The 19,626-nt window shown below is 49.2% G+C and overlaps 1 protein-coding gene across 1 annotated transcript in view; it reads left to right on the forward strand.

Annotated features, from left to right (window-relative positions):
• The first annotated feature begins 465 nt into the window (after window positions 1-465).
• The window catches only part of LOC124661170 (disease resistance protein RGA2-like), a 31,806-nt gene continuing 12,645 nt past the window's right edge, over window positions 466-19,626 (forward strand). The window contains exon 1 of the mRNA XM_047199029.1: window positions 466-864. Within this exon, the coding sequence (XP_047054985.1) occupies window positions 475-864 (390 nt within the window). The 5' untranslated portion in view covers window positions 466-474. The remainder of the gene's footprint in view (window positions 865-19,626) is intronic.

Below are 19,626 nucleotides of genomic sequence, written 5' to 3' on the forward strand. Positions count from 1 at the left end.
TATTAAAACTTTTAATGATTGGCTATGTGTTTTGTGCAAATGATCAAGCAAAATATGGTGTTCTATGCAAAAACAAACGCATGTTGTGATTCCTTGCAAAAAAGTCACCAACATGTGGTGTTAGATGCTATTTCCTCCAACCAGGACGAAGTTTCTTCCCAAGCCTCCTCACTCGTTTTCTCTTTTTCTAATTCTCCCGCGTCGCCTTCCCCTCTCTTTTTTTTAGGCCCATTGGCCAATAATTCCAATATACATCTCGTGGTTGCTTGTTTGAATTAACTTCATATGATTAGTTATACAGTTTAATTAGTTTCAAAAAAGTTATACAGTTTAATTATAGGTACGGCCTCCCTTTCAAATTAGTTGACGCCGCCCAGACATGTCCTTAGGCATTCCAAGAAATCTTTCCTTCACAATCTAGTACAGACTTGCAAGAAATCGCTCGGCACTGCTAAGAAGAACTTGGGACTTCTAATGGCGGAAGTTGCTGCTGCTGTTGCGATAGGGTGGGGCATGCAAGCCGCAGGGTGGGTCGCCTCGCCCGTCATCTCCGATCTATACAAGAAAGCATCCTCGTATCTTGGCTTTGATGCATCGGAGAAGCTAAGTGAGCTTCAGCCAAACATTTTATTGTTGGAGCGGGTGATCGGAGCAGTCGAGGAGAGCCCTTACAGGCCTCGATTAGAGGGGCTGTACAGCAACCTTAAATCTGCTTTCTATGAAGCAGAGGAAATCCTAGATGATGTTGAGTATTACCGTCTTGAGAAGATACAAGATGACAGGCTCAAGGCAAAGGTTGTCGGGCCTTCACATCGCTTGAAGCAGATCTGGTCTGCCGTGAAGAGCTCTCCACTAAAACACAAGGTCCTTTCCTGCCTCTATGTGTTTGTATTTCTCTCGGTTTTCCAAAAGTACTTTTATATGCAAAGTATTACTTCCTCCTATTCATAGTAAGAGCATCTCCAGTCGCGTCCCTTAAAAAACGTCCGGCACAAATGATTTGGGGCACGTTTAGGACCGCGCCGGACAAAAAGAGATCAAAAATCTGTACAGAAAAGAGACCCTTTCCAGCCGCGTCCCTCAAACAGCGTCCGGATGCATGCATTTTAATAGAAGGGACCACCCCATGTGAGAAAAGTAAGTGAGAGAAAGTGTGGGGAAAGAGAATGACATGTGGGAACTAGGAGCTGCATGCATATGGGCTCTCATTTTGTGTCCGGCGTCCCCGGTAGAGAGAGTCTCTACCGGGGACGCCGGACACAAAATGAGGCGCTATTTAGCTTTGGGGGACGCGACTGGAACGCGATTTTCTCCATTTCTTGTCCGCCGTCCTCCAAATGCCGTTTGGGGACGCGACTGGAGATGCTCTAAGTGTCTCTGTGAGGGTTTTAGTTCAATTTTATCAAAAATTAAATTAAAGCCATAATACTTATATTATAGACCAGATGGAATGGATGTGGTGTTTTGGCTCATAGATGTACATGAACCTATTATGGAAAATGCATTAAAAACAATATGCTAAAACATAGAAAAAAATCGAAATAAAATTTTACGTGTACGTCTGGATATTCTATGTTTGCACACAAATCTTCGGAAAAAAATGAACATTTTATGTGGCCTGTGTAAAAAATACCAAAACAATTGTCACGTAAATAGTCATATGTTGCATCATCAAAATTACCTTTTCTTACATGGGACAAAAAGTATTTATTCCCAAAAATGTATGAGCATATAACGTCGAGATCTATATGCAAAATTTATTTCAATTTTTAATTTTTTTAAAATATATTTTCATACAACAAGTTCATACGCACCCATGAGCTGAATTAAATTTTCCGGATGGAATAACAAAATTTTTTTTGCTATTGCCAAACATTCGATTTTTCTGGTTTATTTGGGCACACTAGCTTTACAACTCTGCGGCCATAACCTTCCCTGTAATAGCGGTAACAACACGAATGTCGAAGTATATAAATAGATTGTCTATCTATTTCCGTTAGTTTGTACTTCTAGTAGCGTTGGCTAGTGCATGAAGTTTAACATGGTATCAGAGCTTAGGGTCTCGAGTTCGAATCCTGAGTTTCGCAATTTCACCTACAATTGTTGTTGTCCCTTCAGAGTTCTCGTATAGGCACGTCTTGAGTCTGCCTCTGACTCTACACGTATTGACTTGTTTCCCATCTTTTCCGGGTCACACGTGAGGGGACTGTTGAAATTTATAAGTAGATGGCCTAGTTTTTTTCATCAGTTCGAACTTTTAGTTTTTTTATGTTTTTGAATTTTCACCCGCGGGGAACGGGTCCCCACCTGAATATATTTCATTCAAAGTTGCCTATGAGGCTTTTCATCCTCTACAAAATAGGGTTCAAGTGAACCACAGTTTTACGGGGGATACAAGAGAAGAGAAAGAAAGAGGAAAATAACACACCCAACAACACAACAACACAAAAGCAAGAAAGACAAGGAGGTCACTCCGAGAAACCTAGGAGACAGTTGACCGATGAGAAAACCCATCGCGGCACAAGCACAACGATCACAAGGAAGAGTCAGCGACACGGCAGCAGGAGGGACATCACAGCTTGAGGCATCCCGATAATCGAAAGGCAACGCGCATCCGAGACCACCCGGCGCGCCGACATCACATGTGTCGGGGGGGGGTGCCGAAGGGGCGTGCGACCGAGACGATGCCACGACGCCTGTGTGCCTACCAGCTGGAGTCGAAGGGCATCACAGAGCAGAGACACACCAAGAGCACTCGCGCACGGAGCACCCTCACCGCACGTGGGGGTCATCGTCGTAGTCGAAAGGCATAGCACCATCGAGAGTAACCCCAACTCCACCTAGGTCCGATATACCCGAAGGGTGGGCAAGCCGAGAGCACGAGCGAAGACCACCCGCGCCAGCCACGCCAGCCACGCCATAGAGCTTCGACAAGAACCCGACGCAAGAGCCTAGCAACCAGCATGGAGAAACCACCACCACCACTGCCACGGCTCGCCTTGGTAGAGCGAGACCGTACCCATGGCCGCCAACTACAGAACCAAGGGGCACACCAGTACAGAGGGAGCAGCACCCTCTAAAACTTATGGCAAGACAGAGGAGGCTCAACACTCGGCCCCGACGGCTCCCCACGTGGGGAGCAAGTCGCCACCATGGTCGCCACTGCAAAACCACGGCACCAGCCAGCTCCAACGGCACCCCGCTGAGGATTATGACCGAGCACAGAGGTGGACAACCCGCGCAACCACCAGAGAGCACACCACCGACCACCAGTGGAAAGCACACCAAGGGCAGCCACCCACCGCCCAGCACCACGCCGACCGGTAAAGTGGGCCAGCCCAGACCACCTAGCCGGGAGGCACCAAGAGCCCGGGGGAGATGCCCGACACCACGCCCGGAAGCACAACTTGGGAGCAACCGACCCCAAAGCTTGGGAGTAACCGGCCCCAAAGCACCACCAACCAGCCACCACCACCAACGCCGACCAGGGCCAACCGACGCCACGCGCCGCCCGTAGAGAGAGGCGCCCGAGCCGGTCCATGCGGGCCCAGATCAGGCCCGCCAAACCACCGATCCGGGGGAACCGCGACGGCCGCTGCCGCAGCTAGCGGCCACGCCGTCGCCGCAGCAACTGCGCCGCCGTGCTCCAGCCCGCGCGACTCCCAGGCCTGGCGATTTCGGCCCGCGCCGAGCACACCACGCTAGGGGGGCCCGCTGCCGCCCACAGTCGGCCTTTGGCCGACGGCGCCATCCGGGCGGGGGCGAGGAGAGGGAGAGGTCGGGGGAGGGCGAGAAGGGGTCGCGGGGGGGGCTCTCCCGTCGCCCGCGGGAGCGACGAGGGAGAGGTCTCGTTTCCTCGTAGCGGATCCTGCCGAACCCGAACTTTTAGTTGGTTGGCTAGTACATGAAGCTTAACAGGTTCAACATTTATTAGTAAGTCAGATCTCATAGTTTTGTATCGTAAATCCATTAGTTTATTTTGCTAGCTTAATCTATGTGATACAAATGGCTCTTTTTTTTCTGAAGATGCACCAATCTATTATTAGTTAGTAAAAAATACCAAAAGTGATAGAAATCACATGTAATATCTTGAACCACCTAACAACGATTACAATCACGAGAATAAGCCGAACGTGCGCTAGAGCGTTACAAAGCATACCAACAAACATGAAAACTGGGCACTGCTCTTGCAGGATATTCAGTTAGGTGGCTTGTGAGGGAATAAAAGAAATCTTGTTGCTCACCACCCTATATCTAAATTAATCATGGATCCGCCCCTGATCCTAGGGTGTCCACCGAACAAACAACTCCATGTCCCTCCAGCTGCGCTAGGCGAAGAATACTATAAGGCTTGTTTGGTACTAGAGTTTTACTGGAATTAGTAGGGATAATTTGCTCCAAATTTTAAATCCCCACTTATCCTCAATGCATGTTTGGTGCTAGAGTATGAGCGAGTTTAATCCCCACTTATCCCTACTTTTCCGAAAAATTTAGTGTATTTTTTCAATCCCTAATACTCTACCCCTACCTAGTGGATTGGGGATGGGGTTTTGTGGGTATTGGGTGAATTCTGCTGTCACCCAATACTCTAGAGTATTATCCCCACTAATCCCCACTAAAACACTAGTACCAAACAAGGCCTAAGGAGGAACTACATCTAACATCATCATGATGGGCACCATCGCCTTAATACTTCGACAGTGACACTCTCGCCGGCAAGAGGCTGGGATCTGCCACACAGGGTCCCTCCCACCATGTCAAAGGTCTGAAAGGTCATCAAATGCGGGGTGGGCTAGCAGCGTCCCCCACACAGGGACGGAGACCGTAAACGGCTCGGGGCCTCGGAGAGGCTCCATTTACGGTAGGGTGGGCAATCCAATGGTCATGGTCACATATTCCTGATGTCTTGAATAAAGATACTCCCCCTTTCAAATTAATTAACTTCACTTTATCTAGATACAAATGTATCTAGTTAAAAACGAATCTAGGTACATTCATATCTAGATAAAGTGGAATCAATTAATTTGGACCATAGAGTACAAAAGTTTATTCATCTTCTCTAAACTATTTGAAAAGGAAACTATTCGATCTGCATATGTATTCTACAATTTCACAAGAGTCAAGTGAGACGTGCGCTGAGCATGCATGTGGAGGCAGATCTGCTGAACAGCGTAGGGGATATCAGGACGCGTTCGTGTGAGGTACTGAAGGACTTCGGCGAAGCTCCTGTAGTCGGTAGCGTCAGTGAGAGGCTCAACATCGGTGGCGGAAAGCTTCGGGGATCTAGGGTCGGCCAAGAGTGGCAGTCTCTCATACCGGATCACTAAAGAATATCCAAAGCATAATATCGTTGTGACATAAAGAGACCAGTAGAAGAGTAGATGGCTACAATACCCAGGAACAAGTGGAGGTCCCCGAGATCAGTCATGGCAAACTCATTGTGCAGACGAGCGAGGAGGCGTTGGAGAAAACTCGTCGAAGAGGCGGTTACAATGATGTCATCCACATAAAGCAGCAGGTACGCCATGTCGGTGCCAGAGCGTAGGACAAACAAGGACGTGTCCGTTGCGGAGGCAAAAAAAAATCCTAGAGTAGGTAAGTATGTAGCAAACCGGGGATACCAGGCACGAGGATCTTGCTTCAGATCGTACAGGGAATTGTGGAGGTGGCTGACATGATCCGGGCGAGACTCGTCAACAAAACCAGGGGCTGCTGACAGTAGACCAACTCATCCAAAGAACCGTTGAGAACCGCATTCTTGACATCAAGCTGCCGGATGGGCCAAAAGAGCTGGAGGAAGCAACGTGAAGAACGAGCTGGATCGTAGCAGGCTTGACAACCGGGCTGAAAGTCTCGTTGTAGTCGATGCCCGGATGTTGGGAGTACCCACGAACAACCAGCACGCCTTGTGGCGAGCGAGAGTACCATTGGAGTGGAATTCTGATGATAGATCCACTTGCCGGTGACAACATTGGCGCGCAGAGGGCAAGGAACGAGGAACAAAGTGTTGTTGTCGATGAGAGCCTGGTACCCAGTAGTTATGGCGACATGCCACTCGCGATCCTGCATCGCCTGGCGGAACATGGTGGGAATGGGGCCAACGATGGGGTCGACGACTGAGAGATTCAACTGATCCACAGGACATACTTGACGTCCAGAGCGCATGATCGAGAGCTAAGGCGCCCTGCTTGGTGTTGACGACGAGGCAGCCGCGGCGACAACCGTTCCTGCCGCGGCAGCCTGTCGAGGGGGCATGGTGGCAGCCGCGGCAGTGTGCGGAGGGGAGGGGGAGCCTCCTAGCGGGGTGCATGCGATGATGGTGGTGGGGCCGGCGGCTGCGCGGTCGGCGTGCCGAAGAGGAGGTCGAGTCGGCGCGGAAGACGATGCTGCATAATGAAAGGGAAAAACAATCTCATCAAAGACAACATGACGTGAGACTATGATTTTGCCGGTGACAGGATTATAGCAGCGATAACCACGATGGTTAGACGGATACCCAAAGAAGACACACTCATGGATCGAACACTAAGCTTGTGAGGAGCGGTGGATGCAATGTTAGGATAACATATGCAGCCGATGACACTAAGATTATTGTAGGAAGGAGGACGGCCGTGGAGACATGTGTATGGAACTTGGGAGTTTATGGCGGTGCTAGGACGGCGGTTTCGAAGATATCTGGCGGTATCTAGAGCCTCAGCCCAGAGATACTCTTGAATGTGAGTCTGGAACATAAGGGTGCGCATAGTATCATTAATGGTACGGATGACACACTCAGCTTTGTCGTTTTGTTGGCAAGTGTAAGAACACGACAATCGGAGTGTGGTTCCGTGCGTGGTGAGGAGAGAATCAGTAGTCTTATTGAGAAACTCGGAGCCGTTGTTGTCTGGAGAGAGCAAATAGTGACGCCGAACTGTGTATGCATATAAGCGGAAAAGTTTTTAAGAGTGCGTGCAGCACATGGTTTGTAACGTAAAGGGATATACCAATAAAAGTGCAAATAGTCGTCGATATTAACAAGATAATATCGAAAACTAGAAGTACTGATAATAGGAGATACCCACAAATCACTATATATGAAATAAAAAAATGATGCTAGACGCGGTAGTAGACTGAGTGAACGGCAGACGGACATGCTTACCAAGCTGACAGGCTTGACAATCACGAGTATGACTAATTTTATTATACTTGATAAAATCTAGACGCTGGAGAGCCAACATGGCATCATGCCCAAGGTGACCAAGACGCTGGTGCCACAAGCCGGCAGTGGCGATGGCGACAAAAGCGTTGGAGGACCAATAACGAAGGCCGGTCTTCCCAGAAAAAGTTTAGAGTTCTCCATCACTATTGCAACGAAGAATCACGTGACGGGTCTTCAGGTATTTTACAGAGAAACCAAAGGAGTCAAACTCAATGGAACACATGTTAACGCGAGTAAACTTGGGAACGGAAAGAAAATTACGAATAGAGGACGTGATTGAGTCTAAAGACGTACGTGACTTGAAGGTGTGCGAAAAGAGGTGAAACCGGAAGATGAAATAGGAATAGTGGTGCCGTCACCGGCGTGACAAAGTGTGGAGTAGAGAGAGGTGTGGAACGGGTTAAGTTACCATCATCGTTGGTTATGTGCGAGGAGGCGCCCGAGTCCATGACCCAACCACCTTGTTGCAGGGCTAGGTTGTTGAAGACGGTGATGAGGGCACTAGTAGGAAAAGCCTCATCAGTGGCGCACGAAAAAACGATTCTGTGGCGCATGGGAGGTGCGCCACAGAATTCTCGCCACAAAAATAAGCTTTCTGTGGCGCACCAGGCCGTGCGCCACAGAAATAAGGTTTCTGTGGCGCACCAGTTAGTGTGCGCCACAGAAATAGGTAGTTCTGTGGCGCATGTAATGTAGCTGCGCCACAGAAATAGGTGCGCCACAGAATTATTTTTTGGTGCGCCACAGAACTATCTACAGGTATACTCGATTTTGTGCTCCCTGGTGTACTATACAGGTTTTATACTGATTTTATACACCACATGCAGGTTATATACTGATATAATATAGACAGATATAATATGGACATATATAATCATCACATCATCATCACATTACTTAGAGCCCGATCGAGTTATACATATAGCTCCATACACTCATAATGCATGCAAATTAAGAAAGTTCTCATCATCTCTAGATACAAACGAAGTGACACCGGCCGCCGCCTACACTAGGATGAAATAGAGTACCGCCGCGACGATGGTGAGCAAGAGCGAGAGCACAAGGAAGGTCTTCATCTTGCTCTTCTTTGCTTGGTGCGCCCTCCACTTGGCAACCGCCTCGTGCCTAGTCGGGTACCCTTTGTAGCAGTTGCCGCTGAACTTGTGCACCTGTTTCTTGCACTCCTCCCACTCCTCGTACACTCCTGGAACCCGCCCCTCGAACACGACGTAGTACGTCATCTCTATGCATGGACACAAGGCATATTAGTATATAACGCAATGGAAAGAGTTAGAGAGTTCACATGCATACATATTCACAAGAATTAAAGCAAGGAAATAATAATAAACCTAAAAGACATATAGCATCGGTATCACATAAGTAATCAAGTTCAACGACAACGACTACAATAGTAATTGAAGTCCAACAAAAACGACCACCGTTTCGAGCAAATTAAGCAAGTTTAGTTTACAACACAGTACAAATTGTCCATCGATTCAAAGTAATGCTAAGCACACCGGTCTCGGTCAACGAGACTTATTCTTGAGCGGCTCCGGGAACGGCTTGTACAAGGCCTTCGTCGTCCATGTCCTTCCATCACCCTGCCTATGTAGGCGTTCTTCGATATCCCTCTTACACAACCCTCCGAGTTGGTATAAGAGCCCCGATGCGTTGGATACATCGTGTAATATAATTTCGAGAGCTTTACTTGGAGGCGATGGAAGTCTTCTCTAAGATCATCATCGTTGATCTCCCCAGACATTTTAATGGGGTCTCGCTTGCTAGGTGGCAGAGACATCATCTCCGCATCCTCGACAAACCCTTTAAGGTGATGGAGGACATAGAAGGCCTCCTTAATGCTGCCAGGCTGGCTGCTTGATGCAAGGGAAGTCGATCACGTGCTTGAACCCGAGCTTTTTAGTGTCCGGCCTGACAAATTACCCTTTCTTGTCGAAGGTGCCTCCATTTTTGGAGTAGCCAAGGATAGCCTCATCGAGAACACCCCTTATTCTCCTGTAGTCTTTCTTCGTCGTCGTATTCGACGAGTCGAAATACTTGGGCTAGTGACCACTTCGGGCAAAGGATGATGAGTGTGCGGTATTTGTCCCTGCTCAACACATGCAATTGAAATGGAATGTTGGAAAAGGATCGCCAATGGAAGAAATATATAAGAAAGCATAAGTTACGACGGCCGTGAGCGGATGTGTACTTACTCGGGAAAGACAGGCAGAAGAATGGTGTTCTTCTCTTTGTTCATGAGCATGAAGCTCTCGAGGTACCGCACCGCCTTGGTCCGTGTGCTTGAGCCGTCCTGGAGCTGGCTATCGCGCATGTAGTAGGGATCCGCTACCGCAATGTGGGGGGTCTCTCTCTGTTGATCTTCATCTGAAGATTGATCGCGTATAGGCGGACCAAGTTATAGTCGAGCCGTTTCGAGTGAAATAGATTGAAGACGTCCTCGAACGCTATGAAGAAGATATCCGCGGGGTCTTCATTGACGAAGTGCTGGTCGGACGGCACCTTGACCGAGAACACCGGGTAATTTGGATCCTTTTCTTTAAGAAGGACGCTCTCTTGATATTGAATAGAGTGCTGCAAAGGGAGCATTGGTCCACTTGCGAGGTGTTCCATGTCCGGAGGCAGTATAGGTTTACCAGCTTCATGACACCGGGGCAAGCCATCCGGTGTAGGTGGTACCATGTCGTCGGCCCGGATCCTCTTAGGAGCGAGGCTGGCTCGAAGATGCGCCCTTCTTGGCTCCTCTCTTCCTTGCCTTCTTCACCTGACCTACTTGGGGGTGCTTGTGGTGCTGATGGTGGTGCTTCGGGTGCTTGGTGGTGCTTACGAGGTTGCTTGGGGTTGATTTGGGTGGCTCCCCGATGATCGTCTTACGCAGCGTGTTAGGGCTGAAAACGGTAGCAGGCTTGACTTGAGCTGGATTGCCAGCCTCCGGAGGAGTGTCTTGAGAAAGACCCGTGAAGACCAGGCGCTGCTTCGTGACTGTAGGGGGACGACTAAGTTGATCGTTGTGTGTGCGGAAGGCTTGTTCATCCATAGGAGGCATGTACATATCTTGGCTGCAGGCGCCAGTGTTGATGTAGGCATCGATGTCATCATCATCCTCTACATCGTTGCCATCAAGTGGCGCCATGTCCTGGACCTTAGGTGGTGGCGGTTGCGATGCCGTCGCTTGGCGTACCGTGCGTCTAGTAGACGGTCGCTGCGGTAGCTCTCCCAACAACTTGTTTGTGGCGTACGGTGGTGACGGCGATCGTCGGTTCCTTCCGGGTGGCGGCGGCGACCGCCGGTTCCTTCGGGGTAGTGGGGGCGGCGACCGCCGTTTCCTTAAGGGTGTCGTCGGCGCCGGCGATCTTGGGCCGGATGATAGGGGAGGTGGCGCCGGTGCTTTTCTTACCACTCGGAAGACCCCCCCCGGACGAATCCGGTTCTTCGGCCATGTCATAAGCCATGAGGTGCAATCCCCAAGGGGCAAAACGTCGCCTTCGTCTGTGCCCGGAGGTTGAAAGGGGGGGATGGCGTAGCGGTACTCCGGCACTACCACTATCAACTTGACCTTCGCCACGTCTTCCGCCAATCTAGCGCCGTGCATAACGCGGGAAGCCATGACAAGGCCGCTAGCAACTTCCACCAACTTGCCGCCGGGCTCCACCGTTTGCAGAAGTATGCATGGTTCATCCTGAGTCGGGGCGCCATGTTGGGCATCGTGAGATGGCGATCACGAAAGGCATATATAGTTAAAGAAGATGACGCGAAGGAGTAACTAATGAGTTTACCTCCTTGATGGCGTCGATCTCGGCTACTGTCGATACAAGGGCGGCGGTTGGGGGCGTCGACGACCAGTTGGAGCTGCGGCGGCGGTTGGAGCTGCGGCGGCGTACGGTGGAGCCCCGACGCCGGCGTCGGGTGGAGCGGCACCGTCGGCGACACGTGGAAGCTTGAGTTGCTGCCGCGCGATGCTGGGCACATGTATCGGCCCCACTTGACCTCCCGCATTCCAAGCAGCTAACCCCTCCATCAACCCAGGGGGGATGATCTGCCGGATCTTCTCGTCCAATAACTTCTTCATCATCTCCGTGTTCTCCACAGGCTTTTCGGCCACCAGCTTCTCTAGTGTCTCCACCTTCTTCTTCAGCTCCTGAACCTCGGATTTATCCTTAGCCGATGACCTCCTCTCCAGCTTTCTCGTCTTGGCATCCGATCCGTAGTACTCGGATAGCTTCATACTTGAGCCAAAGCCGGACACACGGCCACCCGATGTCGGTGGCTTGTCTAGCTCCCTCTCCTTGTATTTGTTCATCGCCCTGTTGAAAGGCGTGTCCCACGGTTCCGTCGACCCCTGGGACGACAGGCCAGCCTTCGTCAACTCTTCATCCTTCGAGACAAAGGAACTTAAGGTTAGCTCATTTGGCTTCATTGCCTAATAAGATGAGCGAAATAATATAGAACTATCCTTACCAGGTACTTCTCGAAATCCCTCACGACTTCGTGATCCGTAATAAATTGCCCCGTCTTCCGGTCTAAGTAGTAGCGGGACCGGACAAAGTTCCTAACCTGTACATCCTCGATTTTGTGCCAGGGGTTTTCTTTCCCCAGACGTACCATCTCGGCATCCTCCTTGTCCCAACTGGGCTGTTTTCCTCGGTAACCTCCGCTTCCGCAATGGTGGGTCCCTAAGTTCAAATCTCGCATTTTCTTCCCCCGGGCGGTCAATTTTTTAACAGTGTCAGTCTCTAAGTAAGACTTGAATGCATTAAAGTCTTCTAAGGAGAGCGACGGGTCTTTGCTACTTATCCTCTCCCAGCTTTCACCGGCCTCGATCTTTCTCTTCGACCGGTTCTTCCAGCTTGCTCAAGGCGGTGCTCATCTTCGTGAGAGCTAAAGAGTCCACCTTCTTATTGAACGGCTCCGGGAACGTGTATCGTTGGTGAAGCTTCGGAGGAGGGATTGGACGATAGCCTCGTTCTCCTTGCTTACGAGGTCCTGAGTTAGGATCGGCACGGTTTCACGGACGATGCACCCTAGTTGCATGCCGTACCCTTTGGCAACCCACGAAGGCTCCATCGGTAGGCCACTTTCGGAGACTACCGTGACAGGCATCGGTGACGTTGGCGAGCACTTGCGGCCTCCGATCCCTCCTTGGCCTCCTCGCCGTCCTCTTCTTCTTACCCTCCCGAGGGTTGCCGCCGCTATCACCTTCCGTGCGGTTGGCCGCGTTCTCTTCACCGGTCGTCTCTTCACCGGTCCGGGCGGCGTCGTCCCGGGTATCGTCATCGTCGCCGGTGTCGGCGGCAGTGTCCCGGACCTCTTCCTCGGAGGCGGCGTCCCGGCCCTCTTCCTCATCATCGGGCGACTCGGCGGCGGCCTTCCGGGGCTGCTCGTAGCCCTCCCAGAAGTCCTTGTTGGCCTCTCTCGCTTCTTCGTTCTGGCTCCTGGGCTTAGAAGTGTTGCCCGACATGTTTATTTGCACTTCATTAAAAAGAGGCAACAAGTTAGTACAAAAGTCAACCAAAAAAATTCGGCATGACTTTTGCTAATTTTTCTACGTAGGAGTGCCCATTTCTCAACCGAAACGGAAGTTAATCAACGCTTCGGGAGAAATGGGCAACTCAATGAAATCCCTGCAAAAATATCCACCATATATCGACCATACAAACTTGCCCATCTACAATACATCAAACAAAAGCCAACATAAACCTGGAACATCTATTTCAGCATATTTTTTAACCTGAAGCAGTACAACAACAATGACTTTCTTAACCTGGAGCATCTACCACCTGGAGCACTACCACCTGGAGCAGTACACAATCTGGAGCACTACACAACCTGGAGCACTACAAAAACCAGAGTACATTAATTAAAGCTAGCACTTCAAACCAGAGAACTGCACTTCAAGTTTTTAGCTAACATTAATTCATTATATATGGGCAGTACCATTGGTACAGCATATAGAGAACACTGCACAAAAGCATATACAAGATAATGAGCATGAGCATGAGCATGATCATTTCATAAATGAATTCAAATAGTAGCATTTCATGTACTAGTAGCATTATAGAGCATAAACAAGCATACAAGATTATAGAGCAAGCCAACCAGTAGCTACTGCCAACATGTGACTTCAAATGAAAATGCTATTATTCCGGATATAATTAAATAGCGAAGCTTGAGCATCATATGGAAATGCTAGTGACTTCAAATGAAAATGCTATTACTCATAAATATACATTACAAAAGGCGGTAGCTAGTGACTTAAATTTTTTATAAATTCAAAGAGAATTATACCAATAGCTAATCAAATTTTAGTAGATAATTACTTAAATTTAAAAAGGCGAGTATAGAGCAAGCCAACCGGTAGCTACGCCAACATTTGAGCATGAGCATCATTTAACCTTACATTACATACATTATTTCCTACCATCTGCATAGAAGCATTACATAAACCCTTTTATTCATCATTGCATGGAAGCATTACATCAACCCTTACATTACATAATTATTCAGACAAACCTAGGACACACTAAAACTAGATGGCTGAAACTACAACTAACTACAACAAACTAGGATACCAAATCTTTGATTTTTTTAATGCCCTTCCTCGACCGAGCACAAGATAACTCCAGCTTTAACCTTTTCTTCAAGATTTGGTTCTAAATAGTAGGGCAACACCTCTCGTGGGTCCTCCTTCCCTCAAGCGATGCTTATACTTTTTCGGTTTGATCTTGCCCTTAGGTCTGGATTTTGGAGCTGGGAGAACTTACGTAGTGTATGTGAACACACCTAGCTGGTTCAAGCCATCTGCTTGCTTCTTCTTCCCTGAACACTGGCAGCGAAGCTTCCCTCTCTTGCACACTTCTCCTACGATACACTAGCAACTCCTTGTCTGCCCTACCCATAGAAAAAGTCTTGGAAAGAGTGGCATCCCTAGAGCCGGAGGCACCAAGGGAGCCGGTGCTCCTCCTCTTTGCACTCCGGGACAGGTTGTCCATGTTTGGTGTGGTTTTCAGGTTCACTACACTAGGCATTTATATAGGATGGAGGGCATGCACAGAGGGTATGAGAACACAAGCTGAACAGTTGTGTTACATAGGACAATGCCATCAGTTTCTTTTTTTGAATTGTGATGTCAATCCACAAGAGGGAGAATATTCTCCAAAATGGGTCAGAGACAAGCCATTGGGAATATTCCCCAAAATGGGTCAGGAGAGCCTGTCCATTCTTGCTAGGCGAGAGGCATTTTTGGTTCGAGAGGAATATTCTTGCTAGGGCGAGAGGTGGCCGGAGGTGAATTAACCTAAGCAATTTCATTTTCTAAACCTAGGCGGTAGCATTTCATTTTATTAACAAATCCTAGGCGGTAGCATTTCATTTTATTAACCCAAGCATTTTCTTTTTCTAAACCTAAATTTTCTACGCCAACAAAATAGCAAGAACTTTATTAGCTCTAGTGCAAGCAATGAATTAAAAAAACAGCAACCAATGAATTAAAAAAAATAGCAAGCAATAAATTAAATAGCATTTGAGCTGCATCATTTGCATTTACATTTAAACCAGGTAGCATCATTTGCATGAACAAGAGAACCTAAATCAAACGGCATCCAGCTCACCCAAAAATCAAACGGCAAGCAATGAATAAAGAAAACAAAAGCTGCTATCACAAGCAATTTGAACCGAGTAGCAATTTATGGCAAGCATGAGCATGAGCAAGCATTTTTTCATTTCATTATTGTTATGAGCATCGGCATGCCTACAGCAGCACCAATAAGCGATAGCAGTTTATGGCAAGCATGCCTTTGGTTTAATTCTTGTAACACACTAAATAGTATTGGCATAATCATGCACTTGATAATTGCAATATGGTTGTTCATTTAAAAAATACTACTTATTGCTATATCAACCAGTACCTACTTCATTTGCAAGTAGCATTAGGCATTTTCAAAATCTTTATTGTTTACTGCAAAACACAAGATACCAATTAATTGTTTACTGCAAAACCAACATACCAAACATATAAACAAATAATTCACACTGCATTAGTATTTCTTCTTGTTTATTCAGCCTTCTTAGATGAAATAATCTTCACTACATTGCATTAGGATTCAATCAGACGATTACATGGACAAATGCTACTCTAGGGATGCTATAAGATGAAATAATCTTCACTACATTGCATCCCAAAAGCACCAGAAAGAAGGACAGGGATTGGGGAGGGGGACAAGGGAGTGGGGACAGGGGAGAGGGGCTCTCACCGAACGGCGGCGGTTCAGGGTTGTGGTGGTGGCGGCGTTGTCCTCCTCCTCCTCCTCTGCGGCGGCGTGGCGGTCCTCCTCCTCGGCAGCGGCGTGGCGGTCCTCCTCCTCCTTAATCTGCGCGGCGGCGGCTCGGGCTTGGGGGTCCTGCTCGGTGGCGGCGTGGCGGTCCCCTTCCTCCTCCTCCTCGGCGGCAGCGGCGCTTGGTGGCGGCGCTTGGCGGTGGCGGCGCTTGGCGGTGGTTGCGAGAGCAGTGCGCTAGGGTTGGCTCTTGTCGGGGAAGAAACTGCTAGTGCGTGTGGGGAGTGGGGAAGAAAGCTTCAAGTTATTTCACCAAGTGTCTAAATTCTGTGGCGCACCACCCTAAGTGCGCCACAGAATTAAGCTTTCTGTGGCGCACCAGCTCTCTCATGCGCCACAGAATTCCTTAATTCTGTGGCGCACCTAAAGGGGCATGCGCCACAGAATTTAGACACTTAGCCAAACAAAACGGGTTACTGCTGTGTCCTGACAGATACATAGTACTAGTCTAGTGGTTAAGGCCAATGTTAGGCCATTAGTAGCCAGGTTCGAACCACGGCTACCACACAATTTTTCTTCCTTTTTTTCATATTTTAGTTACATTTCAATAAATAACACAACATTATTTAGTAATTAGTAGAGAGAATTATAAATTACTTGTCTCATACAAACATGTTCTTGTTTCTCTCACACACACATGCATGTACTTGTCTAACACACACACTCACACACATGTGATAGACCAAAAAAAGATCTTCTTCGTCCCGGCTCCGAGCTCTAGCGTCTCTTCGCAATCTTCTTGCCCTTTCGGTTGTTGGCAGTTGAATACTTTATGCCGGCCACCTTGAGATTTCTTCGCGTGAACGGACAACCTTTAGAGGGTAGGGAGGTCTTCCTTCTTACTTTACTAGTAGTAGGCATGTCGAAGTGCCTGTCGAATTCCTCCTCCATCTTCGGGTCACCGTTCTTGTCCAAGTCTTCCTCGTTGGCGTCTCCTTGCATTCCTATGATGCTCCTCTTGCCCCTCCTCACGACAACACGGCTAGGCCTCGACGGATCGGTGATGAAGAAGCATTGGTCAACTTGGCTACCGAGTACCCATGGCTCATTTTTCGCGGATGCGTTCTTCGATTTTGCATCGGGTATAACCATGGTTGTGAAATATCGGCCTTCTTTTTCGACCTTCTTGGCCCATCTCACACGAAACATTGGCACCGTCTCTCCACAGTAATTGAGCTCCCATATCTCCTCGATCCTTCCAAAAAATCTTTCCTTGACATTAGTCTCGTCATCGGCGTATGACAGCATAGTTACTCCTGAGTTTTGATTTTCACTATTTATGTCCTTTTCCTCGGTGTAGAATCTGTAACCGTTGATGTCGTACCCCTGATAGGTCCTTAGGTTCTGCGCGGGTCCCTGTGATAAGGTGTATATGAGTTTTTCATCTTCGGTAGAAGGCGTATTTCTCTGTGCTTCAACCAGTTGAGTTTGCTTGAACCAACGCGTGAAGCTGGAGTTGTGCTTTTTGGTTACGTCTCCCATCTTCCTCGGCCGGCCCATATCGATGTAATTCTGCTCGACCATGCTTTTGTGCTCTTGCACGAAAGGTTCGGTCAGTTTTAAGTGTTGTAGCGCGACCCGGTGAGCCCTGTCAAAGTCGTCGCGTCGATTTTCAATGCCGACATGGACCGAGCGGTAGCCCTCGCGGTGACCGACTCCGGCGAGCCTCCCGAGGTGCGTCTCGGGGGTAGACCAACATGATCCTCGTCGTCCTCGGTGCTTAGATAATTCGGCGGAAGGAGATGCACTCGTAGGTTAGAAACCCCTTGGCCATGCTTGCGTACTGGACGGGCCCTATTGCGAACGTATCCTTTCATGACACCGTTACGCCTTTCGAAAGGCATCATGTTGTGGAGGAACGTTGGGCCGAGCTGCTTGATGTCTTCAACGACATGGAGAAGGAGATGGACGCATATATCACGGAATGCGGGCGGGAAGTAAATCTCGAGCTCACATAGTATCACCACGATCTCATCCTGTAGCATCTTGAGCTGCCTCACGCCGATCGACTTCCTGGTGATAACGTCAAAAAAATTGCATAGGCCAAACAGCGTATCACGGACGTGCTCGTCCATTATGCCTCGGATCGCAACGGGAAGTATCTGCGTCATTAGCACGTGGCAATCGTGAGACTTCATCCCGGTGAACCTCTTCTTCGCTACGTCCAGATATCTGCTTATATTCCCCGAGTAACCGTGAGGAACTTTCACTCCTAGGAGGCACCTGAAAAACTGCTCGAGCTCCTCCGGACTCGTTGTGAAGCGAGCGGCGGGAAGCTGCACCGCGTTCTTCTTGGCCCTTTTACGGAGACGTTGAGTCCCTTTCGTCCGTTCATCATCATCATCATCGTCGTCGTCGGTATCGGGGCTTGAAGATCTTTCCCGATGCCAAAATGTTTAAGATCATATCTTGCTTTCGGTCCATCCTTGGACTTTTCCGAGTTGCAAAGAGTGCCAAGCGGACTCTCGGTAACGTTCTTCGTAATGTGCATGACATCGAGGCTGTGGGGCGTGTGGAGGACCTTCCGGTACTCCAAGTCGTGGAAAACAGACCTCGCTTTCCATACACCGAGCAGCGGCTGCGGCTTCGGTCGCTTCTTTCCCGGCGCCGGGCACTCCTTCCAATTTTCGAGAAGATCATCGATTTCGCGCCGCTCCTCGGGCGTGGGGGTCCATCGGGCTCATCTTTACCATTGAATAGATCACCGCGTTTTCTCCACGGGTGATCCAACCGAAGCCACCTTCGAGCACCTGGGTAGACGGTTTTCGAGGACCCGGGATCCCTTGGTAGTTGTAGATGCGGGGTATCGTCCATGCACTTCACACAGCCGTTGAATCCGTGGCCCACCAGGCGGATACATATGCGTAACCGGGATAGTCCGTGACCGTCGTGATCAACGCGGCTCTCATATCGAAATAAGTTCTAGTGTAGGCGTCCCACGTACGGGGTGGCGTCTTCCACAACATGTCTAACTCCTCTTTCGGCAGCCCGAGATACAAATGCATGGCGACACCTGGTTGTTTCGGCCCCTGAATGAGAATACTCAGGTGTATGTACCTTTGCTTGGTGCACGGCCACGGGGGTAGGTTGTAAGGCCATACAAACACGAGCCGGGTGCTATGCGTGCTACTCCGGTTGCCGAACGGATTGAGTCCATCGGTGCTCATACCCGGCCTGATGTTCCTTGCGTCGCCCCCGAACCTAGGGAAGGCGATGTCCAATGCTTGCCACCGTCCGGCGTACGAAGGGTGTGTCGGCATATAGCCCATCTCCGGATCTTCTTCGGGCTTCGCCTTTCCGCGTGCCATTGCATGAGCTTTGCTTCCTTAGGGTCCACGAAATACCGCTGCGGACGGGGAGTGATAGGAAAGTACCATACCACCTTTCGAGGTACCTTCTTGTTCCCAACCTTGTACCGTCCGTGGCCACACACCGGACATGTGGTTCTGTCCTTGTACTCGCACCTATAAATCACACAATCATTAATGCGGCGTGGTATTTTTCGTGCGGTAGGTCAAGGGGACACACGACTTTCTTGGCCTCCTCGGTACTACTTGGCAATGTGTTCCCCTCCGGGAGACGATCGTGCCGAGAATTTTAAGTTCTTGCTTGAAGCTGGAATCGGTCCACTTGTTCTGCGTCTTCATCCGCAGGTAATCAAGCGTTACATGCAAGCGTGTATCCTGCGGACGACACCCGGGAAAGATCGGAGTCATCCCGTCTTTCTCCATTTGCGACAGACTTGGCTCTCTCTCTAGCTACAACTCTATCGTTGCTCGTCTCCTGGAGGAGAAGATCTTGAACATGAGAGTCCCGCAAGGCCGAAATTAGCGGGGTCGCGCCGGAATCTTCTTCTTCATCATGATGATGTTCTCCGCCGGCATCTTCTTCTTCATGATGATCTTCTCCGCCGACTTCTTGTTCATGATGATAGTCCCCGTCGGCATGATGATAGTCTTCTTCATGATGATAGTCATCTCGCTCTACATGGTCTTCATGCGCACCATTTGATGGGGCCGGCCGCGCCTGGTTGTCTTGCATGAAACCGCGCCTCAGCGAGTGCTCCTCCGGTTGTCCGGA

The sequence above is a fragment of the Lolium rigidum genome, chromosome 1 (genome assembly GCF_022539505.1).
Source record: "Lolium rigidum isolate FL_2022 chromosome 1, APGP_CSIRO_Lrig_0.1, whole genome shotgun sequence".
Classification (NCBI taxonomy): Eukaryota; Viridiplantae; Streptophyta; class Magnoliopsida; order Poales; family Poaceae; genus Lolium; species Lolium rigidum.